At 34.7% G+C, this 27,969-nt stretch overlaps 1 protein-coding gene across 4 annotated transcripts in view; it reads left to right on the plus strand.

Moving 5' to 3' along the window:
* The window catches only part of LOC137655777 (calcium-activated chloride channel regulator 1-like), a 165,576-nt gene extending 152,592 nt beyond the window's left edge, over positions 1–12,984 (plus strand). For all 4 annotated transcript variants that reach the window (XM_068389916.1, XM_068389917.1, XM_068389915.1 and 1 more), the window contains 11 exons: positions 1,387–1,517; positions 2,939–3,095; positions 3,252–3,470; positions 3,716–3,832; positions 4,023–4,123; positions 4,448–4,601; positions 5,871–5,967; positions 7,702–7,802; positions 8,885–9,089; positions 11,562–11,787; positions 11,938–12,984. In XM_068389916.1, coding sequence (XP_068246017.1) covers positions 1,387–1,517; positions 2,939–3,095; positions 3,252–3,470; positions 3,716–3,832; positions 4,023–4,123; positions 4,448–4,601; positions 5,871–5,967; positions 7,702–7,802; positions 8,885–9,089; positions 11,562–11,787; positions 11,938–12,406 — 1,977 coding nt within the window. In that variant the 3' untranslated portion in view covers positions 12,407–12,984. The remainder of the gene's footprint in view (positions 1–1,386; positions 1,518–2,938; positions 3,096–3,251; positions 3,471–3,715; positions 3,833–4,022; positions 4,124–4,447; positions 4,602–5,870; positions 5,968–7,701; positions 7,803–8,884; positions 9,090–11,561; positions 11,788–11,937) is intronic.
* Positions 12,985–27,969: the final 14,985 nt, after the last annotated feature.

Here is a 27,969-nt window from a genome sequence, read left to right on the forward strand (position 1 = left end):
AAAAAGTAGTCTGTATATCGCATATCAATATTCATAGAATTGGATGCAACAAATAAAGTAAGTGCAGGGTAAAAGATAGTTCAGACTCATAACAATAAAAAGGCAATGGAAGAAAAGGGAAGTATGTAACAATTTTCAAATCATAGCAAAAGCGATGAATAATCAGAAGATGCTCTTTTACCAGATTACAGTATGTTTATATTACGATAAAAATTTAAACAAAGTTCCTAGTGCAATATTTGAAAAGGGTGGCATTTAGAACCCAAGTTTACCGAGAATATTTGTCAATTGAAGTTTGCAAGGAATAATGGTCAACTGAAGTTTACAGAAAATATTGGTCAACTGAAATTTACAGAAAATTTGGGTCAATATTGGTTAATTGAAGTTCACAGAAAATATTGTTGAAGGTAAAGGCGTTGTTCAACAGAAGAAGAATTCTATGTAACTCCCAGAATGTTGAAGTAAACTTGACATGAGTGAATTCCATCAGGGGCTAAAGCTTCGGTCATCCAGTAATTGTTCTCGGGGGAATCTTCTCTCTGAACATTGGTTGAATTCAAGTTCTCCCTAATTCCTTCTGTGGTTAACTAACTGTAGTTTTAGTTTGCGATGTTTTAACCTGCCAAAAATCGTCTTAATTGTTTCAAGATTCAAGATTTTATGCCTAGTTTTGACTTTTGTTGGCAACTTTCTATACATACGGGTTTGAAGCATTTCAATGTATTTGGTTAACTGCATTTCATAAACTTTAAATAGAGTCAATGATATAAAACTAATGACATGAGCTGATAATTAAAATTCTCCAGATAAACAACGTTCATTGATTTATAAAAACAGATAAATGTTAAGCTGATATTGATTTATCAATTATAAAATCTTTCTGGAGAGTGCCATGATGGATACCTTATTCAGTCTTCACATCAAACCAAAAGCGAAAGAAAAAAAGGAAACAAAACATAGTGGAGAGGAATGATGGACAGAGGTGAACAAATAATCGAATTTCAAGAACAACAACTCACACATGTTTTGTACGATGACACACAATGCGCACAGCACCACATCAGGCGATCGTAAATCTTTCTTATTTTCTATGTCAGCCTTTATTGATTTCTTTCTTATTGTTAAGGAATATGATTTTTGCCATGTTCTAATTTGTTAGCGTTATCCAATTTGGTCTGTTTCCTGAAATTGTATTATATTCATTTACCATGTTGGATTCCAGATTTCGTAGGTAAGATAAGGATAACATGTCACTGACTGTTCATAATAATCATACGCTTTGTTTTTGTCGTCATCTGAACTCTTTTGTGCCCTTTGTTCATTAGTGATATTCTCTCAGATTTTAAACTTCTTTGTGACCATTGTTCATTGGTGATATTCCCTCAGATTCTGTACAACGTGACAAACCCGGTCATTCTTTTGATCACGGACGGCGAAGAAAACGAGAATCCCAGAATAGAGCATATCATGAAGAACGTGCTGGAATCCGGGGTCCGAGTGGTCACAGTTGCATTTGGGTAAGTGGTGGATGAATAAGAATATTTTCTGTAAAATTTAACCTAAGAAAAAGATTTTGATAGGATAAGTACTTTTTTATGATTCCTTGTATTGTGTTGGTTTTACGAAGTTGATAAATTTATATCTTTTTCAGAAAAAAATTTCAAATACTCATAGACACGATTTTCATTAGAAAATAATGTCTGCAGCAATACGAACGTCTGATTTGAATATTCAATTGTGTTCGCCAGAAATCGTAATATTATTGTATATACAGAACTATTAATTTTTTTCATGTAATAAATGTTGAAGATTTATTCTCACTCTGTTTCTATAAGAGATATAGAGTACCATTTAGTAACAACATATCTAAGGTCATCGTTACACCATCACTGTCAATTTCTGTAATTACTCTTTATAATTTACAGTAATTCTTACCACTCTTGTGTTATCCATATATACCTGGATGTTGTTTGTGCTTGCTGATTACCGCCTGTTTTTCTATCTCCCCTATATGTATAAAGAGATGCGTCTGGCTTCATATATACAGTATATATATATATATATATATATATATATATATATATATATATATATATATATATATATATATATATATATGTGTGTGTGTATTTTTTCTGGTCACGCTTAGCTGCCTTGCCAGACGGATGAGTTCCCGGTCTCTCCCCGTCCCTCGAGAAAGGAGAGAGTTAGTTGTAGTCATACCTTGGTGAGAGGGTCACCAAGAGAGGTACATTCAGAAACCACAATCTTTGTGTGTACGTGCGTGTGTAAATCAATATTCACCTAAATATTTAGCCGTCATTTTTTGACAGCCGGGGTACACTATTAATTTTCATGTTAACTAAAGTTTTCAACGTTTTAGAATTTTTTTTTTTTAATGAATATGCCGTAAGTAATCATCTATTCCTTAGTTTGCATATTGGCTCTCGCTAAGACCTTCTAGGATTTGTTGCTCTTCTTACTATTTCTAATTCTATTCAGACATCACTTGATTGTGGTTAAAAAGTTCGTACGATTGGTCTTTATTGCAGTCCTGCTCTTGGCTGTGTTAAAGATGAGGCCCCTGTTTTGAAACTTGAACGGAAGGGAGTAGGTGTCCGTTCTCCCATAGTGTTTGAATTTTCAAGTAATTGATTGCAAAAAAATATCTATTGATAAGCACCATTATACATACATACACACACACACACACACACACACACACACACACATATATATATATATATATATATATATATATATATATATATATATATATACATACATATATATATTATATATATATGTATATATATAATGTCTGTGTGTTTGTGTGTTTATGTATGTACACCACCAAATGGTGGCAGATGAACACAGCCCTCTGACTTCCCGACAAGTATATATATTCCGTTTGAGCCTAATAATCTTTGTTTTGCAGCTCTGAGGCCGACCCAAAACTGGAGCGTATAGCACAGTTGACTGGCGGCAAAACATTCACGGTGAATGATGTTGACGAAGGCCTTATGCTGGAGGATGCCTTTGAGGGTGCCCTAACCTACCAGCCTCCTCCACCAAAATTTAATTCTAGCGTTGTGGTGAGTCATAAAAAAATAGAAAGTGAATCATTATAAGAGGAAAATCAGTTCAATTCACATATATGATCCAGTTCTACATATTTTTGTACCATAGCATAAGAGAATTTTCTCTGTTACTAGCAAATTGCCTAACGAATTTCTCCTCCACTAATACAGATTCATGAGAGTGTCTACAAAGGCAGTGATGCCTTTGCAAGTGGATCTTTCAACGTAGACTTCAGCATTGGGCGAAACCTTAAGCTCCGTCTAGATACGAATGATCAGGCACACGTGACGCAGTCTCCCCATCTGATCAGGCCAGATGGGTCCTTGGTGGGAGGAGCTGAATTTGATCCGTTTACTTTCGCTTGGTCAATCACAGTACCCATGGCTGAGGTAGGTATGAAAACTTTGCATTTTGAAAGAATACTTGTGTGAGTGGGGCCCAGCTCATATTCATTTCAACTGTAGATAAGCTTCGCTCATTAATTTTATATTATATTGTTGATTGTTGTATTATTTAACTTTGTTAACTTGGGTAGTTTTAGATTCCTTTGTAGAATGTGAAATAACCTTGAGACATTGTATGTATATATAGATCATTGTTTATTGCTCTCTTTCGGTACTTTTGCCTGGTGAAGGAGGGCGAATGGCAGTGGAAGGTTGGAGTCACAGGTTCCGAGGAAGACTTCGTCAGGGTAAAAGTTACAGCTCAAACCAGAGACCCAAAGGTGGAACCCATCACCACCAAAGCTTGGGTAAGACTATTTTTTGACAGTGTGATCTTGTATTAACAGTATCATTTCTAGTTTACAGATAATCAAGAGTGCTTTAGATACTTTAGATAGATGTATTTTGAGAGCCAAAATGAATGTAGAAGTAGTATAGTGTAATTACGTTTTTCAAAATAGATCTAGGCTTAATTGTGGGTAATGACTTCAATTTCAGGTGAGCAGTGGTGCACGGGATGTCAGCGCCAAAACAGAGCGAATCATCATTTATGCGGAAGTCAAGCAAGGAAATAATCCAGTGGTCAACGCTAATGTCAGGTTAGGGTAAAAATTCCCATGTATGTCATCCTCTATTACAAACAGCAACGGCAAGTTCGACCTGGTTGTTGCTTCAGCGCTGAGTACCATCGCAGACAGGAGTGCATTTACCTTTTAGAATCAACATTCCTAAGAAGAGAAAAATGTTGACAGTAGTAAAAGAATAATGAAGAAAATCAAAATGCTTACTTGCAAGGTTGCATAATTCTAGAATATCTTATTAATAAAGATCGCTGATAAGTAATTAGAAAATTAGAGAAAAATTAACAAATGCAGAAGTGAATATCTTCAATCCACTGACTGACTGTTTGTGTTCTTTTGCAGCGCATTAGTGACACCACCGAATGATTTTGACCCACCGGAGTTGTATTTCCTGCTGGACAACGGCCAAGGCGCCGACACACAAGCTGGTGATGGAGTGTACTCACGCTATATGACCAAATACTACGGCACTGGACGATACAGCGTGAAGGCACAGGTAAGATATGGTCGACGGTGATAGTGTTGATGACAAAAATGAAGTGGTTTAGTTTACTGCGAAGGTTTATGGTTCAGGTCAATACGAAGATGAAAAGCCTACAGAGTGAGGAACGTGTTTTACTCTATAGAACATCATCATCTCCTCCTATGCCTATATATGCTAATGAAGCATTAGAGATCATTAGTGAATAAAGATGCAAGTTGTGGTGTGTTTAAATTCACGTTTGTTTATTAGACCTCTTTAAATATTCTTGTTATTTTGCGTATAGATTCCCGAATCCTTCATTTTACGATTTATGAAAGAATTAATCTGCAATTGGAATTATGCTAAACAGTAAAGTTATTTCAAACTAAACATGAATAAAAGTAAGCATAAATGTTTTTGATTCTTTGAGATATTTATTGACATTCACCATAGATAACATAAACAAGCAATTACGATATTAAAGGTAACATCTGATTCTGGTGCTCTGATCATCCCTTCCTTTGTTAATTGTTGACTCGGTAGTACTTCTGTAATGGACAATATTTTACGCTTCACACTCTATGTTGTTGTAGCATCATCAGCTCTCTTCTGATGGTTCCGTGTTTTGATGTGGATACTGTGTTTGTTGTATCACAGATGTCTGTTATCTCACGCTTTGATCGATGAACACTGGATACCACTTTTTCTATTTCAAAAAGATCATCTTCAAAATGCCTCAATACCCATGTTCGTTAGTTTCTGCCTGCTTTGAATAGAAATTGTATTTTCAATTTTTGGTCAGACCTTAGACATGCGACCCATTGTGATTTTGTCCGATTTGTTCCGGGATTTACCCCACAATATGTGTAAAGTATGGGGCAGTCCTGGAATAAATACCTTTAGCCATCTTCTATGGTTTTTTTTTTCTATAGTTAGTGTATTTCAGTTTTGTTATATAGTTGTTATACTTTGGATAATTCTTATGAATCGTTGTGACGTCCCCTCTTGTAAGGTGTTTGGACTTTCATCTTTGACGGTGCTTTAAGAATGTTAACAACGGTAAATCATTATGCCATCATTGTTACTCTGTTCAAACATAAGTATTTGTTCCTGATGTGTGGATGCCAATTTTATTCAGACGGGTTTCCAAGAGAGAGAACGACTATCATCATGAGTTAGTTTATCTTTTCCATGCAGCTAATGATCTAATGACTACCAGCTTTGCACTTATATCTTAACACTTAAGAAATGAAAGGTTAAGATGAAGAAACAGTTTCCAGCTTTATTTTCCTGTCCCCACAGGTTACAGATGGCGGCCAGGCCGTGATAAACAAAGGGTTCCTCACTGCTACAGGCCAGAGACGCAGACGAAGATCTCCCGCTTTTTATGAGGATTTAGGTATTTCTCGCATTGAGTAAACACTTCTTGGATTTAAAAGCAGGATTTCAGAGATTTTAGAGGGAAAGGAAAGACAATCTATCAGAAGTTGAAACTGAATTTCAAATCATGTTGAAAGTAGAATATGTCTTGGAAGTCGTGATTGAAGGAAAATGAAATCTGATTTCTTTTTTTCAGAATTAGAAAGTGAATTTTAAAGAATTTGTAAAAAATAGAAACTATTGAAAGCCCTGATGGATTCTGACTTTTTAGAAGTGTAAACTGAATTACAAAGCAATTTGTTGACAAAAGAAACTGTCCTAGAAACAATAAGTATAAATGAAAGGGTGTAAAAGAGTTGGGCAAAACCAGAATATTATTTCAAACCAACTGGTGTTGAATAGAATAAGTTTTGAATAAGATTCAAAGTGATTAAATATAATTATAAATATAAAAGATAGATATGTATATGGATGCTAAAGTGATAGGTAAAATTAACGAGTTCAAAGCTGTAAATTGAATTGAAATAATTCAAGGAAACAATTCAGAATATCTTATAGTAATAGATAATAAGGGAATATGATTTCAAAGCAATAATTGATACGAAAGTATCATTGTAAAACAATAATTAACTATGAAACATCATGTAATAACTATAACTTAATAGAAATGACGAAAATGAATGAGTGAAAATGAAACATTTTCTTAAAAAGTTTAAAAAAATTTGATCGTTTTTCAACTAATAGCGAAGAAAGAAATAGGTTTAAAATTCAATGTACTACTATACGCATATGTCAATTGAAACAAGCACCCGCGCAAAAAAGCTTTTTTTGTTTTTTGAATCTAAAAGGAAAATCGTATTTAGGTGTAATTTTTTGTTTCAGTCATATTATTAATTTTTTTTTCGCAGAAATTGAGATATAGGGTTTTATGTAATTCTCCTAACACACAAATAGAAAAATGAAATAAAAAAGTATCCAAGGTAACTATGTTTACAAAGTATTAGGTGTGTAAGAAATGTGGTTACAAGCTGATGAACAAACCAGTATTATAAGAAAATCACTAAGAATATATTTAAAAATGAATAAGTAAATTGAATAAGTAAGTAAAATGATGAATATTAAGGGCAAAGAGACAAACATAGGAATAGAAAATTCGCCAGAAAAGGGTATAGCTTTGCTAATAAATAAACGAAAGTAGAAGCATGATGTATGATGAAATAGGTTTTATTTAATTTTGAATAAACGCAAAGGATGACCAACAGAATTAATATATATATATATATATATATATATATATATATATATATATATATATATATATATATATATATAAATAATGTAATATGTATATATATACAGTATATATATATATATATATATATATATATATATATATATATATGTATATATATTTATATATATATATAAATATATATATATATATATATATATATATATATATATATATTTGTATATATATATATACAGTATATATATATATATATATATATATATATATATATATATATATATATATATACATATATATATATATATATATATATATATATATATATATATATATATATATATATATATATATATATTCACTTTTCTTTTGTATTGGCTGCTGATCGTAATACCAATGTTTCAAGAATCCTGTCATAGGCGGGAATGATATAAAGTTAATATCCATTTATAGCCTATAGACTTTCTAGGTTTCTTAGCGATTAATAACCATTTTCACTGACAGAGAGACCAGATTATTGCTGCGGGAGCGTGATACCAATAGACCGTGACACTGCCGTCAATACTGGTTCCTTCAATCGGGTTGCTGTGGCTGGGTCCATTAAGGTGAGGGTGAACAGGTGTGAATATTTCTCTTAAGGTTGTGAAAGGTTTGTCTTTGTGAATTCAATCTTAAAAAAGATTTTTCTCAAATAGATTTCGTAGTACTTTCGCTGATTTTGGACACTGAAGGACACGTAATTTCAATGTTATTATTATTATTATTATTATTATTATTATTAGCTTAGCTACAACCCTAGCTGGAAAGGCAGGTTGCTACAAGCTTTAGGGTTCCAACAGGAAAAATAGTCAAGCGAGAAAAGGAAATAAGGAAATAAATGAAATTTACATGCTAAGCAGTGAACAAAAATATTCAATATTTTAAGGTCAGTAACAAATTGAAATAGATGCGTAATATGGAAACTATGAAGAGAGACTTATGGTATTATTATTATTACTATTATTACTATTATTATTATTATGGAAAAGCAGGATGCTATAAGCCCAGTGGTTCCAACAAGGAAATAGCCTAGTGAGGAAAGGAATCAGGGAAAAATAAAATATTTTAAGAGGAGCAACAACATTAAAATAAATATCTCTTATATAAACTATGAAAACTTTAATAAAGCAAGAGTAAGTGAAATAAGATATAATAGTGTACCCGAATGTACCCTCAAGCAAGCGAACTCTAACCTAAGACAGTGGAATACTATGGTACAGAGGCTATGGTACTACCCAAGACTAGAGAACAATGGTTTGATTTTGGAGTGTCCTTCTCCTAAAAGAGCTGCTTACCTTAGCTAAAGAGTCACTTCTACCCTTACCAAGAGAAAAGTGGCCACTGAACAAGTACAGTGCAGTAACCCTTTGGATGAAGAAGAATAGTTTGGTAATCTCAGTGTTGTCAGGTGTATGAGTACAGAGGAGAATATGTAAAGAATAGGCCAGCCGATATTTGTGTGTGTGTAAGCAAAGGGAAAATGAACCGTAACCAGTCAAAAAACCTCATAACTCTCTAGCGGTAGTATCTCAAGGAGTGGCTGGTACCCTGGCCAACATACTACTAATAAATTGCATAATTTAAGTGTTCTAGTGTTCTTTACATAACAGGAAATGAAAGACAATTTATTATTATTTTTTTTTTTCAGGTGGCTGAGGTATCTACTCCAGAAAAGGTGCCAGCAGTGGCTGGAAATAAAAATTTACCACCATCACCACCACAAGATGTGATGCCCCCCAGCGGAGTGAGAGACCTCAGAGTGTCCCTGATAGATCCATCGTCGTCCCATTTATCTAGTCATAATATTTCTCTCTCTTGGACAGCCACTGGTGATGATCTAGATGCTGGAATAGGTATAACTAAATATATATTCATTGGCGTGCAATTCACCTTTATCACAATGAGATTATACATCTATATATTATCTTCAATAAGAAGCTGTGTCCCTTAGCATGGACTGGTTCTAGAGAGAAAAAATAAGACTATAATTGCTGCCAAATTATTTCTTAACTACTAAATCCCCAATATATCTCAAGTTCTTTTTCTCCTTGCCCTTAGCTTTTCAAAATTTCAGGCTCTTTCCAATAACGTGCATTCTCTCTACATGAACAAAACATCTCAAAACACTGATACACCTTTCTAGGTATCCTTTTTAGTGCTTTTACCTTGCCCCTATTATTTCTTTCAGTGTCCGTTCCTTGTATGTTATACAAAAAGTTATTGTATTCCAGCTTTTAGTACTCCTAGGCATTCCTCTTGCCTTCCAAATAGTTTGTTCAGTTATTCCAAATAGTTTGTTCAGTTATTCTGAGACACATCTTTTCTCTATTATTAACATCGTCAGGATACCTTCAATCCAAAATCCCTTCGGATCAACTTATTATTACTTCCAGGTTTCAATTTACCAGAAACTATCACTTTTCAATTAATCTTTTTACATATATTTTCAAATGATAGATTTTCTTCAAGGGATGTTTTGCAAATATATAAATCAATTTTCGTTCGACTCATAACCACTTTTCTTACCCCATCACTTTGTATCTACAACTCTCGTAATTCCTCTGGCTTCTTGTATTACGCCCTCCATAGAATAACAATGAATTTCAACACATTTTTGTCTTAGTACTACTTGCACAACATTATGTGTCTTAAGGCCACTTTTACAACATTTCGTGTCCTAAGGTTCTTTTCATAATATAGTGTCTTAGGGCCACTCTCCCATTTTTGTCTTATGACAACTTTCACAGTATTTTTTCTTATGGGGATTATATCAACAATTTTGTCTTTTGGGCAACTTTTGCAACATATTTGTCTTAGGAATACTTTCACATTATGTGTCCTAGAGGCCTTTTCACAACATAATGTCTTAAGGCCATAAGTGTCTTAGGACTACTTTCACAAATTTTTGTCTAAGGATCACTTTCATAAACTTTTCGTGTTAGGCCCACTTTCACAACATCTTTGTCTTAGGGCTACTTTCACAGCATTCTTGACTGGGGCTACTTTACAACATTACTATATGTACCTTAGGTCCCCTTTCCAAACAGAGTGTAGAAGGGCCCCTTTCACAACAATTTTGTCTTGGGTCACTTTCAAAACAAACCAATTTTACATCAAGTCAACATATACCAAAAAATCTTACTCTAAAAGAATCATCTTCTATAACCATTGGTTCCTAAGCATTTTTTTATGTCCTTTCCCCTGCACTCATTTCAACCAGCCAGATTTCCCCCTCCATGGGTATGAACTCTCTCTCTCTCTCTCTCTCTCTCTCTCTCTCTCTCTCTCTCTCTCTCTCTCTCTCTCTCTCTCTCTCTATCTGGCATCACAAAATACATCTAAGATTTTTTCTTAATTGTTAGTAAGCAATGTAATTATTCCCCGGGCCGCCCCCGGTAGCTTGCTCGTGAAAGGCTGTTCTATACCAAACAGCTTACTTTATTGTAAAAATAAAAGGCACACGGAGGAGTCCTTTATCTTTTCTGTTTTTATTCTAGAATAATCAGAACATTAACTTTATTTACATTTCAAGATCACACTTCAGAGTTGGGTACTTCTCAAAGCGCATGTATGTACTAGCATTAGTTCTGACTCTTGCTTAAACACGTTAGAAATAAGAGTCATGTTACGAAATAAGTTCGATTAACTTTACCTCTATATGTAAAGTTTGACTTTGTATAAATGTTTAATGTGCTAAATTGGTCAATAGGAGTGAACAAGAAGTAATTTGATTTTCATATATATATATATATATATATATATATATATATATATATATATATATATATATATATATATATATATATATATATATACTGTATATACATATATATATGTATATATATATACGTATATATATACATATATATATATATATATATATATATATATATATATATATATATATATATATATATATGTATGTATGTTTGTATGTATATGTATATATATATCCTCTTCTCCTACGCCTTTTGACGCAAAGGCCCTCGGTTAGATTTCGCCAGTCGTCTCTATTTTGAGCTTTTAATTCAATACTTCTCCATTCATCATCTCCTACTTCCCACTTCATAGTCCTCAACCATGTAGGCCTGGGTCTTCCAAGTCTTCTAGTCCCTTGTAGAGCCCTGCTGACCGTGTGGTAAACTAATCTCTCTTGGGAGTGGAATGTGTGTGTGTAGCCTATATGTATATATATCAGAGAGAGAGAGAGAGAGAGAGAGAGAGAGAGAGAGAGAGAGAGAGAGAGAGAGAGAGAGAGAGAATCTTAAAATTTCACTCACTTATATGGATTACTAATAGGCTTGTATGTCATTTTTCTCCCTCAGCATCTGGTTATCTTATCCGTATGAGTACTGATGCCCATGAGTTGACAGAAGTTAATTTTGGTCAGAATTCAGATGATTCCAGCCTCATCTTGGACCCGAACATGCCAGAACTCCTCGTCGAATCAGGAGCAAAAATTGAAGTCACAACTATTGTGGAAATGGAGTTGACCTCCGGCGCTACCTATTTCTTTGCCCTTAGAGCAGTTGATAAAGCTGGTTTGACGAGGTAGGTTAGTCAGTACTGGTTATTGACAATGTCACATTTACTGTATGATAATATAAGTGTTCTGATTAGGCAATAAGTTGCGGATGAATCAGTTGTGTTAAGTAAGAAACGGGATTAAAAAATGTTTTCCTTCTCTTCCACAAAATTCAGTCCAGTATCCAATTTCGCCATCATCCACAATCCGGAACTTTTGGAATTCATGACTTTCACAACGGCTTCTGACGACGACGCCTATTTCCCAGCCACTGAGGAAGAAATCAGTTATCCAGCGTCAGGTTTCACTCCCTATTCACCTCCACTGGAGAATGAGATTCACTCCCCAACGTCTGAGGGAGAGACAATCTCCAGCGAAGAAACAGATGAGGAGAACCCCGAAGGAAACTGGAGTAATGAAACCGAAATCCTGAGCACTGTCAGCTGGGACCCAGGAGCAAGAGAGCTGTCTCACGACGCCACTCCTTCTCTCTCTTCAGCCCCAGAGTCGGCAGAGGATCCTTTATTGGCCATCCCTATTTGGGCAATAGCAGTGATTGTGGTGTTCATAGTACTAATCGGTGCTCTTATCGCTGTTGTTCTCTCTAAAAGGAGATACGGGAAATATGACTGTGTAGAGACCTGAGACCACTCAGCAAGTTTTAAGTCTGTAGCAATAGAGGAAGATATGTGATTTATTTTTGCTAAGTTTTCAGTTTCCATTACTAGGTTACATTACATCGTTTGCATTTACATTTAGAATAATGAAGTGGAAATACGCGCAGAACTTACTAATGCAGATCTGTAGGGACTAGCCCAGATGGAAGTGATGGAAAGCTCAGTATCTGTTGGGTGCTTTCGAGTCCCCTTTTGCTCTCACAGAAAAGATGAGAAAGACTTTTTTCCTGAGGCATATTTGGCCGAATATATGCAAAAGCACGCGTGCGGGTCAGATTCCACGGAAGGTGATCTGATTGGTACTTTAATGGTTTTATGATAGTCAGATTTTATGTTTGAAAATGTAACGTTGCTCTTAAGAACTCACACAAATAACTTATGCTATAAGTTACCGATTTATTTTAATGATGTACAGTTAATTTAAGATATGTAAAATTCTTATGAATATACAGAAATTTATTTAAACAATATTTTGGACACATAGTTATTTGCAAAAAACCAGAAAGAATGTAACCATGTTGAATATATGGGTATGTTTGTACCTAACCTTCCTTGCCTATTCCTATCCTCGTGGGAACATGACTGAACTAATTAGGTTTTCTATAATAGCTTTCTTTCTCCTCACTGTTTTATGTTATCTACATTAATCATGCAGATAGCTGATAGCACCAAAAATAGTGTTCTCAAAACAACTTGGCTCTTTTAGGAGGAGGATACATTCTGTAAGTAAAGATTGCAATGACCTCTTGACTATTTATAGGATTTGTGACCATTAATTAAAGTGAAATGTCTGATAAAAATATTTGTCTTATGTATTTTTTATATTGTAGATTTTATGAAATTGAAATAAAAAGCTACCAACGTTTTTCTCTTTAGTCGCAGTTTGCTGACTTAGCTGACGAAGCTAACTTGAATGTTGAAGTTGATTTAACTGTTGATTTAGACTTAACCGTTGGAGTTGATTTTGTCGTGGTATTTTGGGTTACTATGGGTCAGATTCAAGCAAAGTTCTGTTTATACTTTACTTTATCTACTATCTACACATACGATCACATACATTGACCTTAATCTGTCTATTATAGCATTTTTTTTTTATAAAATACTTATCTATACTATAATGAAAATGTATTTTATATAGTTAAAATGAAAGCAGAAACCACCACCTAAACTAATTAATATCACAACGCCGCTCCAAAAGCACAAAACTAAAAATCGTGACCAATTACAACAAACACGAACGTAAACCTACCAAGGCTAACATGTATCATAATACAATTCTATCTATTAGACAACACCACAGGATGGTTTTCATATCTTGTAGGAAGTGTTATTTCCCTGGAAAATACTGTCATCAACATCATCATCATCATCTCCTCCTAAATACTGTACAGCAACATAAATCTAAAAAAATCAGAACACTACAACATTGTTTTTATTGTTTTTTTTTTTTTTTTTTTTTTTTTTTTTTTTTTTTTTTTTTTTACAATATTCAAGCACTTCATAATACTTTATGCAAGTATAGTACTGTATTCAGATTGTCACCTGTGTTTTCCAACCTTTTCTTCATAGACGTCTTAATACAAAATCTTCCCCAGAGTGTTCTCTATTTCACTGTCACTTTCAATTCAATTCCCCTTTCTAATTTTACTGGCCAATAAAGGTCTGTTCATATTTTACAACTCTGCTATTATAAATGCTAGATACAAACACATGAGATTTCCTGTGGTGTTTAAACTCTTCTTGGGCACACCCTACTGAGTAGACTACAAACAACCCTGCCAGCTCAAAAACAGGCAAATGGAAGGAAAGTCACCAAGAACATTGGATTCCCTTGTCATTCTGGAAAAGAAGGCAAAACTGCGGAAATTGGTGAATATGAGACCAATAGAAAATTTATGTTTACAAATTAGTAAAAACTATAACTTTACTGTTAGCATTGACTTGACCATTGGAGCTGACTTAATCAAAGAAGTAGACTTATTTATTGGAGTTGACTTAACTGTTGGAGTTGTCTTACCCATTTGAATAGGCCTATCTATTAGAGTTGACTTATATAAGCGTTGGAGTTGACTTAACAGTTGAGTTGAATCACCCGTAGGAGCTGACTCGTACATTGCAATTGACTTGCCTTTTGTAGTTGACTTTACTCATGGAATTGAATTACCTGTTAGAGTTGACTTACTAATTGAAGTTGACTTATCGGCTGAAATTGACTTCCGTCGGAATTCACTTAACAGTTGGAGATGACTTGTCATTGTGGTTGACTTGCTCACTTGAGTTGACCTACTCGTTGTAGTTGTCTTCCGAGTTGGAGTTGACTTACGTATTGAAGTTAAATTACTAGTTGGAGTTGACTAACAGTTGGGGTTGAATTAACATGGGCTTAGAAAGGATGAGCAAAAATCTTACTTCCAATAGTGGTAAATTCCTTGGAAAACTGGAGGGTACTCTTCTAAAATAGTGTTCTTTCATTTCATTCAACACCCCAAAAGTCGTTATTCCTGGCCTCTTTACATGATAAAAGTTTTACCTTCTTTGCGTGTTCAGCACTGATCACAACTGATCAGTATCAGCCAGACTACATACTTTTTATGGTGTAAACCTCAATTTTATGGGCTCTTAAATTCACGAAGCCATGTCAAATTACGCGAGAATTGATCTCTGGCTGTCAAGTCACTTTAAGTCTTTATGCAGGGTCGTTAATATTTCAATTATAGTAATTGCATCTCTTATATCTTTTTTTTTTCTATTTCTTGGTGGGGGCTTTTAAGGGATATATTTTGAAGTCAGAAAGGCATTGGTTCTCCAGCAAAGCACGTTGGTTAATATCCATAAAGGATGATTATCTGGATGGAGAGTTGATTGTCTTGGTTGGATCAGAATTAGTCACACAATATTAATTTCAAGAGTAAGAACGGGAGGCTATTGTTAAACATGGGAATTTTTAAGCACAGGAAACTTACTTCAGCAGTAAGTTTCAATTTTTTTTAATTTTTTTTTTTAATCTAATTCAAACTGTATCACTTGTAAAAATCATATCACCACGGCCAAAGTAATATTCCAGAGTCAGACAGCAGCACAACATTTCTCACAGTCAGATATAAAAATTTGAAAGAGAAACCGTTTGCATTGAGAAACTTAGCTGAATTGAGTATTGGAAGAAGATTGTTACGGTGTGGGACATACCAACTTTCTTCTTTCTTCTTTTGCTAGTATTGAACTAGAATACATTTTTATAAGACATGATAAAAGGAGGAACGTATGATAAAATTTTGTACATCTCTTTGAAATTTTTTTTCTCGGATAAATACACTAAAGATTCTATTGTTAATTCATTTATAATATGTTGGAACTAACCCATTCCATTATTAATGATCATTAAATTAAAGACTGAAGTGTACATAGGATTTTGGTAACGTTCTATCATAAGCAATAGCAATTGAGCACACTACTGTGTTAGTACTAATTCTCACGAGAAACACAATTTCAATTATAAGATTTTAAGTTCTAATAGTAGGGAAAATCTAACAGGGCTAGTAATTTTTGGCGTAGACATTTTGGCGTAAGATTTGTAAGACTGCAAACTATTTGGCGTATTGTTAAAATTATGTTTTTGGTATTGGCCTTTTTGGCGTATTATTATGAAACAATGTGGTTACAAGTAACTGACTTGTTTAAAGGTCGTGTCCACGCTACAGACCATTCTAGTAATTGCATCTTTATTCATTGTTATTTATCTTTAAGTTATTTGGAGTAAATTTGGCCATTCAACCATTAGGAGATTAGATGACTTATTATGAATATAAATATGGGAGAAAAGAAATTATATAAACTCATGAACAAAATGTGTGCGGCAGACGTCAAAAAAATACAATAGCACTACAGCTACAATTCTGAACAAATAGAAAATCATATAATAGGATCATAGGATAGATTGGCAATATAATATAAATTTATTGTTAGAAATTTCACTTACTCTAGTATCATTTTCATTTTGTCCCCAGTAAGTGACTTGATATGAATATAAATTGAATCGAAACACTAACGTATTAATCTGCCATTTAAATCAAATTGGAAGTGTGAGATATGCCTCCAAGGTAATTTAGTGGATCTCTTGCGTCATACGCGATTTGATATTACTCTCAGTTAATATATGATACTGTAACTACTAGCGAAATTGGAATTCGCTATAAGAAATGGATGACTGCTGGCCATTTAGGCATTTTTCATTATATGTTTAATGGGGGATGGGGAATAATAACTTGTATATCGGTCGATTAGAATATGAAGTATATTTCTCACTCTAAGTTCATTGTATACTTTTGGAAGACTAATTAGTAGTTACTACCCATGCGCTGCTTGCATTTTCTTTAGCCAGCTATTCTGTTTTTGCAGGACATAATCATCACATGGATAACCAAATATTTACGCAGAAGTTCACTGATTTTGTTCTACAACAATAATTTTCCACCTTCCCCTTCAGTTCCACTATAACTATCATCACTTAAAGACGTCTCCAAGAGGGAAGTACATTCTATTTCGAAATTGAGTGTAATTTCATCTATCTTGGTAATCAAAAAAGTAAAACAGAATATATATATATATATATATATATATATATATATATATATATATATATATATATATATATATATATATATATATATATATATATATATATCGCCAAAACAATGACCTACGTGGCTTGTATGCTCAGCACACCATGTACCGCTTGCCATAACAAAGGAGCAGTGATGAAATGTTAATTTTGCAAGCGTAGCGAGCCACGGCCGAGCAAAAACCGACCATGTATATTTACAACTGGTAATCTTGTGTTTTTTTTGCATTTCTTACCATTATTATTGCCGCAATATCACTCGTTTTTGCGCCATTTTCCTACCCCCCCCCCCCCCAAAAAAAAACGCCGGGTTCCCATTGTGACCCCACATAATTATCATTACATAAGGGGGTCCAGAATATCATAAAGGTGTGGTTTAACCCAATAATCATGGTTGTAAATGTATAAAAGACAAGATAGCGAGTAGGAAAAATTTACGGTTCAAGTATTTGGCTAGAAATTAAAATATCACATATTTACCCTTTCCTCTTCCTGTAAATATTTTTTTCATTGTTTGTTGTGGGGAATGATCAGCTATTAAAAGCTTATACTATTTATCTCCTCCTCTCTGCACTCTCTTAATTCCGTTAAAAACGCGCCATTTCATTAAGCTTTCTTCTTATAGTTCTTTTAATTGATTCCCGGCGTGTTATGGCTTCATACCCTGCCTGAGATGCTTAAGTCAAGATAGATTGCACGTACTGTACCGAAACTAATGTATATTTTTAAAAAATACAGCTATTTAGGAGTCAAAAGTTGAGAATATTCGTAGAAGAAAGTGTTGATTATTGAAAAAAGTATAAGTTCATTAGCTTCTGAAACTGAGGCTTTAAAGTAATTGGAAAAATATGAAAATTAACCAGGGAGAATAAAAGACAACACCACGTAAGTTCAAAAGAATGAGAACAATGAAATAGAAAATAAGAGAAAAATAACTTTAATCTAGAAGAAGCATTTTCACTCAGGTATATAACTATTTTAAGCAAGACGATAAAAGTCAAATTGGAACATTGTAAAGAAAAACTCCATAAAACACTGTACAGAACAAGCTTACCGAACCTTTATTACTTTGCTATGGAAGAAACAAAAACATAGGGGTTGTTTTAAAAGAGTTTTTTTAGAGAGAAAGATGAAATTAACTATCAATACAATGCAACGTTATGAATGTATATCTTCATCTCTTTTATGTCAGAAAATTATCTAACTATCGCAACAAGAAAGGGGATTGACTAAGACATACATACCCTACATACATACAATCGTATGTGATAAATTATCTTGAAATCTATTTCTAACATTCTTTTTATCTAGTAATTACCATATTAATCTTTCATTTCTTCAAATTCAAAACACTCGCCTTTCTCTGAAGCTCTTGCTAACATTGCCTGTCACTAGGCAAATGACTTTGTGCAGGTGAAACACGGGTTTACTGAACAGGTAGTTGAACACTCTGCCACTCTCGTCTTAGACTGGTGAGTGGTGCTTGACAGTTGACACTTCAACTTTACAAGCAGAAACCCTTTGGCTAATAAGTACAAAAGCTGGCAAGGTGCCTGCCATAATGAAAATGGGCATAACTGAAATCTATATTGACTATATGTTGGTTTCGAAATTTTCAAACAATGTTTTCCACGAAGGCAACTTTGCAAAATCAGATAGTTTCGAAGTGACCTACGCGTTGGAACCCCTGACAAAAAGGGAAGTGTTAGATTTTTATTTTTTAAATAGTTTGAACATTAAATTACGAAGAAATTGTAGTACTTGTTCACGTTTTGTGGCCCTTTGGCATAGGTTTAGAATGAAAATTTTCATTATTTGCTTTTGACATTAATTGAAGTTAGGTGCTTCTTCTTTGATGTGCATCCTTCCTGTATTGGGAAGCTATTTATCTAAGCGCTTGTTTTGGTATCAGCTTTCGATATTTGGGCGTTCTGTCGGTAAGTGCAAGTGATCGCGTAGGCTATGATTGATTAGATTGTAAGGGATAACTGTCACGCAGTTATCTTAAGTCCTTTTGTTACTGGATGACATTAGTAATGTACATCGAGAAGACGATGACTGTAAGCGGCCCTCCACTAAGCTACTTTTGTTTAAGCCGTACCTTATGCAAGGCTAATCTAAATTAATTGTGTTGGTTAAGCTACTGTATAGGTCTCGAGTATGAGCCTAATATGGGCGCCCCAGGATTTGATAAGTTTTTTTTTTTCTTTTTTTTATGCTTTAGGGTGTCTTGTAACAAGTTTGACATGTTAACACTGAAATAAAGTGGGCATTCATTTGATTTTCCGTGTCTAAAAAGCAGCTGTGAAAAATTAGCCGCAGACTCAAATATGCACCCGTATCAACACTAGAACAATAATCTGATACAAAATGAGATTCTATGTACACAGGAGTTATTAAGAAATTGAATATGAATATTTATGTATTTAGATAACCAATAATAAGAGTAAATAGAATACTCCATAAATAAATGTAAATATTCAAATAATCATCATCATCTCCTCCTACGTCTATTGACGCAAAGGGCCTCGGTTAGATCTAACCACTCGTCTATCTTGAGCTTTTTATTCAATACTTCTCCATTGATCATCTCCTACTTCAGACTTCATATTCCTCAGCCATGTGGATCTGGGTTTTCCAACTCTTCTAGTGCCTTGTGGAGCCAAGCTGAACGTTTGGTGAACTAATATCTCTTCGGAAGTGCGAAGAGCATGCCCAAACCATCTCCATCTACCCCTTATCATGTTCTTATCCACATATGGTACTCGAGTAATCTCTTATAGTTTCATTTCTAATCCTGTCCTTCCATTTACTCCCAATAACCTTCTGATGGATTTGTTCTCAAATCTACTAAATCTGTTGGAGATTGTTTCATTGTCATACCATGACTCATGTCCACAGAGTAACACCCATTTCACTAAACTGATATATTACTTGATTTTTATATGTAATTTCAGGCGATTCGATTTCCAAATTTTACTTAACCTAGCCATCATCTGATTTGCTTTTTTCAATCTTTAAATACAATCAAATTCTAAAAACCCTGCATTAGAGATCATAGTTCCTAAATACTTAAATTATTCTATCTCAGTAATCCTTTCTCCTTCCAATGATATTTCATCTTCCATTGCATAGTCCGTTCTCATCATCTCTGTCTTTCTTCTATTTATCTTCAGCCAAACCTCGTGTGATATTTCATGCATTCTGCTAAGCAAGCATTGTATCCTTTGATGTTCTACTAAGAAGGACAGCATCATCAGCATACTCTAGGTCTGCTAAATTCCTGTCACCAATCCAGTCCAATCCTTCTCCACCATCTGCGACTGTTCTATGCATTACAAAACCCACGAGGAGGATAAACATATGTGACAACACATTCCCTTGAAGTACTCCACTGTTCACTGGAAATCCATTTGATAAGACTCCATTAACATTAACTTTGTACTTGTTATACTCATGAACAGACTTAATCAAATTTACATATCTAAGAATTCCATAATAACGCAGGACTCTTCATGAAATTGGCCGATGGACACTATCAATGTCTTTTTCATAGTCCACAAATGCCTTCAAAAGTGGATTTCTATATTCTATGTATTGCTGTACATGTCTTAAAATGAAAATTTGGTCACTGCAACTTCTATCTTTTCTAAATCCTGCTTGTTCATCTCTCAGCCTTTCATCAATCTTTCTCTACAGTCTCTTTAGAATAAGCCTATTATATATTTTCATAACAACTGACGTAAGTGTTATGCCCCTGTAATTATTGTAATTAGTCAGGTCTCCTTTTTTGCCATTTTCACCAACACTCCTAACTCCTATTCATCAGGTTTTGCCTCTTAATGCCGCATTCAACAAAATAATCTCGTAAGTACTCTGGGAGTCACTTTATTTGCGGCCAATATCATCTCGGCAGTTATTCTATCGTACCGTAATACTTGAAATCATTCTATGTTCCGGCATAGGCTATTAATAATAAAAAAGAACAAAACTTGCCTTTCTAAGTGGAGTGGCCTTCAAAAACTAGTTGTCGTAGTTACTACTCGTTGTTATCAACATTTATGAGCAAAAGTATAATACATAATAGTTTTCAATTTACAGGGGCTTAAGAAATTTGATTTTGAATAATTTTGTAACAAAATAGTTGAGAATCATCAAACCTTTTTGACATTTAGTATCATATTCACAAAAAATGATACCACATTTGAATAGATAAAATAGTATTTTAAGTCACCAAAAGAGAAGCTTCATGAACTAATTTTACTAAGGAATTCAAAGAAACACATTTTAGAAAGAAATAAAAACTAAGCATCTGAATTTATGTCATATTATGAATCATTTGAAGACTAATCATATTCATCCTCCACTTCATGCCTGCCCTCCGATTGCTCATCCTCTATTATTTCTGGAACAATGTCAAGAAGCCTCTTTGGGAAAAACAGATCCTTCAGAGCCTATTTTGCCTGAAGTTGTGGCCAAATAGACTCAAACTGCTAGTTTCTGGATCCCTTGCCCAACCATGATCATTCAATGTTGGTAAATTATGCATTCTTTCATGTGCCCGTTAAAATTGACCTGCTCTGTAGTCTGCACGTTTTATGTGCGGTATTAGGGACATCCTGTATGTAGGAAGTCTTGAACAGTCAACCTTGTAGCATTTCTTATCTCTTCATTACTATCGCCAACCATTTCTTGAAGCATTACTGCTTGTAAATTGTTCACATCTTTGACTTTGGCGAAAGATTGAATGATTAACTCTCTATGACATAGTTACTAGATTTCATATAGAAATGATTAAGTTTGAGAGTATCCTTGGCAACATAATGTTTTAAGTGAAATATGAATGATTCAGAATTATTCATACAAGTAATGTATTCAGACAGTGAGGCAAAGCAAAACACTCAATGTTCTTACTTACCTTGGGTAGCCATACATGACACAAGTGAAACATTCCAGTTCCTTTACCATTTCTGCATCACCGTCGCAGCTTTAACAAAGTCTATTGAATACCTTGTGGTATTTAAGCATTTGCTGTAACTTCTTAAATGGTGCTACCACTCCTTTACCTCGAAAAGCGCAATTTTCGCGTGTATAAATATATTCCAAGGAGAGCTGTGCAAAATCCTTCACCAAAGCCATCAGCAAGATTGGTCATATTGATGAGCCTCCTCTTTGCACTACTCCCTGTGTCAGATGATACTTTCATTGGCTTTAGGTTGGATACATAATATAGAATTTTTAAAAACAAATCGCTGTCTAGACTCTGCACCACTGCATATGGGAAATTTTATTATCCTTAGCATGAAGTAAGTACATAACAGTTCTACGGTCTGTTTCCTTCTGAGATGACTCGATAGCAGATATTTTCTGTTACTGAACCATTATGAGATGTCTGTCTGTAAGCCTTCCCGTCAACTAGGATGACTATGCTCTTACACGTCAGTCTACTTGCAGCATCACCACTTTTCCAAATGCTTAATATAATTCTGAACAATTGAGCTTCATCGTCGTTATTCTTAGAAAATAACTGAAAATGTAGAGGTGCCCTCATGTTTATCTCTGCTAGAGTGAGCTTTCTACTTGATCCACGTCATCGTCATTTATGACTCTTTGGTTATTGTTGTAAGTACATGGCATTTGAAAAGAGGACATTGTTTTTGAAACAAAGTTGATCAAACAATTTAAGGCAAGTGTCTTTAAATGTAGGTGGAATATCTTTTGACGAATGAAGAAATGCATTGCCGTCTATGATACAAAGAATTTCATCATTTGGAAATTGGCACGGTTCCTCATTTCTGATAAATAATTCACAAGAGCTGCTTTCTTGCCTTTGAAGAGAAATCCATCTGGGGTCCCAATGGCATGGGGGATGGCAGTAATAGAATATGCTATGAGTTTCTCGAGGGTAAATGGTGTGGATAGTTGTTGAGACTTAATCAGATTCTGGGAAGCAATATCAACTTGTTCTTGATATATCATTACATTGTCTTGTGATGTGGTCAGCTTTACTTACTTGTTTATCTTTTCCATTGTCCTGAGTTTTAATATAAGAATTTTGTCAAAGAAACTGATGTGATTACGATGTTTGTATTTCATTGGTCTTGCTTGCATGAGAGCAATTTTGGCTCCCTTGCTCATTTTCTCAGCCTGTTGGACAAAATTTTAGTGTCAGGAGGAACATATGCACATGAAGCAATATTATAGAGATTTTCTTTGTCAGTCATGTTAAATGGATTGAACCATGCCTGAATAGTATCCGGTGTTCTTTGCATGACAACTTCACTTCGTTTGATTTTAGATTCCCATAGTTCTCTGTGCTTTCAATTTTTTATGCTTTCCTCATTCCCAATCATTCCAGCCATCTCGAGAGTGGCTTCATAATACTTAATACATTCTGATGCAGTTCTTATATTTTTTTGATAGGCACCGTGATTATGAGTATGCTTGAGAGTCCTGCACCTCCAGTACCTCATCTAGATTTGAGAAATTTCTCATAAAGGTCTTCTCCATATTTTGTCAACAGCACTCAAATTCCCAGGAATAAGGGGCCTTGCAACATATATAGATCCCTTCCTTAAAAGGTCACTTGCAACTGGATATGGTTCTTTAATGGATAACAAAAAAAAAAAAAAAAAAAAAAAACAGCCAAAAAAGGTAGCTAGCATAATTCTGACAAAAAAAAAAAAAAAAAAAAAAAAAATCTGCCATGCCACCCATTGTCTTGTGAAACAAAGGTAGACTATTAGTTATGAATGCATATATAACGAGGAAAACCTATCGAGTATCATCTAAAAAGGATATCCGCACTAAACCATTTCTCGGTTTTTCTTGAAATTCGATGCATTTGTCCAGGTACTCTAATAAACTTTTATCCTCTGTGCCATTCACCATGTTATCAGTGGTCAGTTTCCTGTTGTGTGTCTATGAAGCTCTGAAGCAGAAGTCTTTTGCTGTACCTCTTGCACTGAGAACTTTTCCAACACATCCTGATGTAACAAGACCAGCTTCAATAAGCATTTCAGCATATCCAGATCCAGCCATTTTATGACCGATCATGTTCAAATAATTCATAATGGTATAGAAAGCACCATCTAATACAATGTGGGTTTTATATTCACCAGGATTGTCCCATCATCAATGGCAGACCTTTCATACATACCCCTAAGTCAAATGGGATTACAGTATAGAATTGGTCTACCTCTTTTATAGCTTGTTCAAACCACTTACGTAATTCTTTGACATTATATTCTGTAATTTACTCTGGATCTATGGTAGTACGTCGGAGTGGAGCAATCTCTGTTGCTGAAATAAAGCCGCTAAAGGCTGGAACACTTTGTTTCCTTGTTGCACATGATTTTTAACATGATATCCAAATCCAAATCTCTGGTTACAGCTCATTTTTTCTTTGCATACACATACACCACATACTCTGGCCTAGTCTTGATACATTCTCGTCTTTCCTCATATACTTGACAACACTGAATTTACCAAACATTTCTTCTTCGCTCTAGGGGCTAATTACTGTGTGGTAATTGTTCAGGGGCTACTCTCTGCTTGGTTTGGTTAGAAGAGATTCTTTAGCTAAGGTAAGCAGCTCTTCTAGGAGAAGGACACAACAAAATTAAACAATTATTATCTATTCTTGGGTAGTACCATAGCCTCTGTACCATGGTATTCCACCGTCTCTGGTTAGAGTTCTCTTGCTTGAGGGTACACTCGGGCACACTATTCTATACTATGTTTGTTCTTTCTCTTGTTTTTTTTTTTAAATGGTACGTTGGGTAGGCTTAATACAAGGGCCATGGATGCCTGATGGTTTATCATGAGGTTGTCTATTCCTTAGCTGATTCTTTTTCTTCTCAAGACCATCCTTACTGTCCTCCCTTCAGTTGAAATGGCTATCCTGGAGGGTATTTAGCCTTGCATGGTGCATCGGCTCCTCCATGTTGACCAGTTTTTCTGCCTTTTTTGTATAGTCTATGGGTTTGATCAATCACTTTATTTATATTTCTGCACATATTATTCTTGTTATCATTCTTGTTAATTTAGTTCTTAAATATGATGAATCTTTTTTTATTACTATTAATTCTTATACTGTCTGGAGACACTGAGCGAAATCCGGGACCAGTACGTACTAGATTTCGTTAATGTTGTCTAGTGTATTGCAATATTCGTGGTCTTCATGCAAATATTCAAGACCTTACAGTTGTGTCCAGACTGTATGATATTCATTTGTGTTCAGAAACCTTGGTTTTTAATATGAGACACTCATCTGAGTTCCTTAAAACTGGTTTTAAGAAACCAATAATGTTGAAACGCGATGCCATCCCTTAGGGCCAGGAGAAAGGCGGTGTATATTAGGACTGAGCACCCTGCTTCTCATAAGTCTTACTATGAATGTGGATGTCATGAAATTTAGGTAATAAGAGTTTGTGGCAGGCATAAAAACTTCTATTTGTGTTTGATATACGGGAATCCAGACATGGATAATTCTATCTTTGACTATCTTCTTACCATCATGGCTAAGATTCAAGAAGATGATAGAAATTCCTCTTTTGTCTTTGTTGGTGATTTCAATGCTCACCATAGGGATTGGTTAAATTTTGTTTTTCCTACCGATCACCATGGCTTAAGAGCTTTAGACTTTACCTCTGAATCAGGCTGTGAGCAAATCACAAGTGAAGCTACTCACAGGTCTGGTAACTGCTTGGACCTCGTATACACGGACTCCCATGGAGTTATAACAAGTAAGGCTGGTTTTCCAAATGGGACATCTGATTATGCCTTGATTTCATTAGTAGTGAAGACTGAGCATCCTGTCCCTGATGTTTCATACTCATGTAAGATTTATATGAAATCTCAAGCAGACTGGAATGGGATTTTGCATGATCTTTTGGGCTTGAATTGGTCACAATTGTACAGTAGTGGTGATCCTGTTGTCCCTTTGAATGAGAGTCTAGTCAACATAATTGATAGGTGTATCCTTTCTCGTGTGCTAAGGTACCAAGTGAAGGACAAACGATGGTTCAATGATGATTGTAGACGTTCTTATTTGGAGAAGCAGGAGGCCTATCATCTTTGGAAGGGTAATAGATCAGATTTGACCTGGAATATCTATACTCAGCCTAGGGCTTTTGCTCAGAGAGTTTATGCTTCAGCTGAAAAGCAATACAATTTAACCATAAAAGAAACCCTTTCTGGTACAACCAAGGAGCATAAGTGGTGGACTACTCTTAATTTTGCACTCTTTGGTGTAGATGCAACAGTTCCTCCTTTACTTAATCCCGATGGCTATGTCTAAAGGAAAAGGCAACCCTTTTGGCTGAAGTGTTAGACAGTAAGCAGAATAATTATAAACTTGAACTTCCTCATTCCTGTTTTCTTGAGGCTTAACAAACTAGTTTAGCTTTTCGATCTCATGAAATCAAAACTCTGTTGATGGACCTTGATGCACATGGAGGTGTAGACCTAAAGGGTATTTTGCCTTTGTTTTTTATGAAAACTGCAGATTTCTTAGCTCCAAAGCCATCTGTTATTTTGCGCAATTAGCAAGAGGAGGAGCTTTTAGCACTTGTTGGAGAATTGGTAATGTTACTCCACTATATAAATGTGTTTGTAGTAGTTCAAGTTCGATTGATAACTGCCCAATTTCTATAATTCCCATATTATCTAAAGTTTTTGAATGTCTTTTGGCAAAACGTCTTAATAGGTTTGCTGAAGGTAATCATCTGTTCCTTAGCTTGCAATTTATACAGAAATCCCTTGATTGTGGTCAGGAAGCTTGTATGATTGGCCGTAATTTCAATGCTGCCTTTGACCGTGTTAATCATGAGGCCTTTGTTTTCAAACTCAAACAGTTGGGAGTAGGTAAGTTGTTTCTTAGCATCATTTTAAAGTTTTTAAGAAATAGATTGCAAAGAGTTGTTGCTGATGGGCACCCTAGTGAGTATAGGAATGTGATATCTAGTGTTCCTCAGGGTAGTGTTCTTGGCCCATCACTTTTCATATCATATACACACGATATATGATTTGGTCTAGAAAACAAGTTTGTTGCATATGCAGATGATGCTACTCTCTTTGCATCAGTTCCATCTCCTAGATGTAGATCTGGGGTTGCTGAATTCCTTAATAGAGATTTAGCTAAAATTAGTGCATGGTGCAAAATTATGGGGTATGAAAGTTGCATCCTAACAAAACTCTAAGTATGATTGTAAGTAGGTTAAGGACAGTGACTCCTCAAAATCTGGATCTCGGCATTGATAATGTTTTTTTTTTTAACTCTGTATGACTCTTAAAATTTTAGGCGTGATTCTCGACAGAAAATTTACTTTTGAGAAACACATTAGGTCTATGTCTTCTTCAGTTGTCCAAAAAATTGGCTTATTAAGAAAGTCTTTTAAGATTTTCGGTGATCAATCTATTCTGAAGAGGTGTTTTAATTCTTTCATTCTACCTTGTTTTGAATATTGTTCTCCTGTCTGGTCTTCAGCTGCTGATTCTCATCTTGATTTCTTGGACAGGAACTTACGTTCTATTAGATTTCTTATTCCTGATCTAGATATAAATCTTTGGCACCGTCGTTCAATTAGTTCATTATGCATGCTGCATAAGATTTTTTTTTTTTTTTTTTATAATTCTGACTATCCTTTACATTCAGAACTTCCCGGAAAGTGCCATCCTGTTCGTAATACTAGGCATGGAGTTAATTCTAATAGTCAGGTCTTCTCCTTCATAAGGTTCAATACTACACAGTATTCTAGAAGTTTTATTCCAGCTGTGACGAGATTGTGGAATGATTTTCCTGATTGGGTAGTTGAATCAGTGATTTAAATTTTTTTCTATAGTTTATATATGAAATATTTATTTTAATGCTGTTACTATTCTTAAAATATTTTTCTTTATTGTTAATTACT

This window comes from Palaemon carinicauda, chromosome 16 (assembly GCF_036898095.1).
Source record: "Palaemon carinicauda isolate YSFRI2023 chromosome 16, ASM3689809v2, whole genome shotgun sequence".
Taxonomy (NCBI): domain Eukaryota; kingdom Metazoa; phylum Arthropoda; class Malacostraca; order Decapoda; family Palaemonidae; genus Palaemon; species Palaemon carinicauda.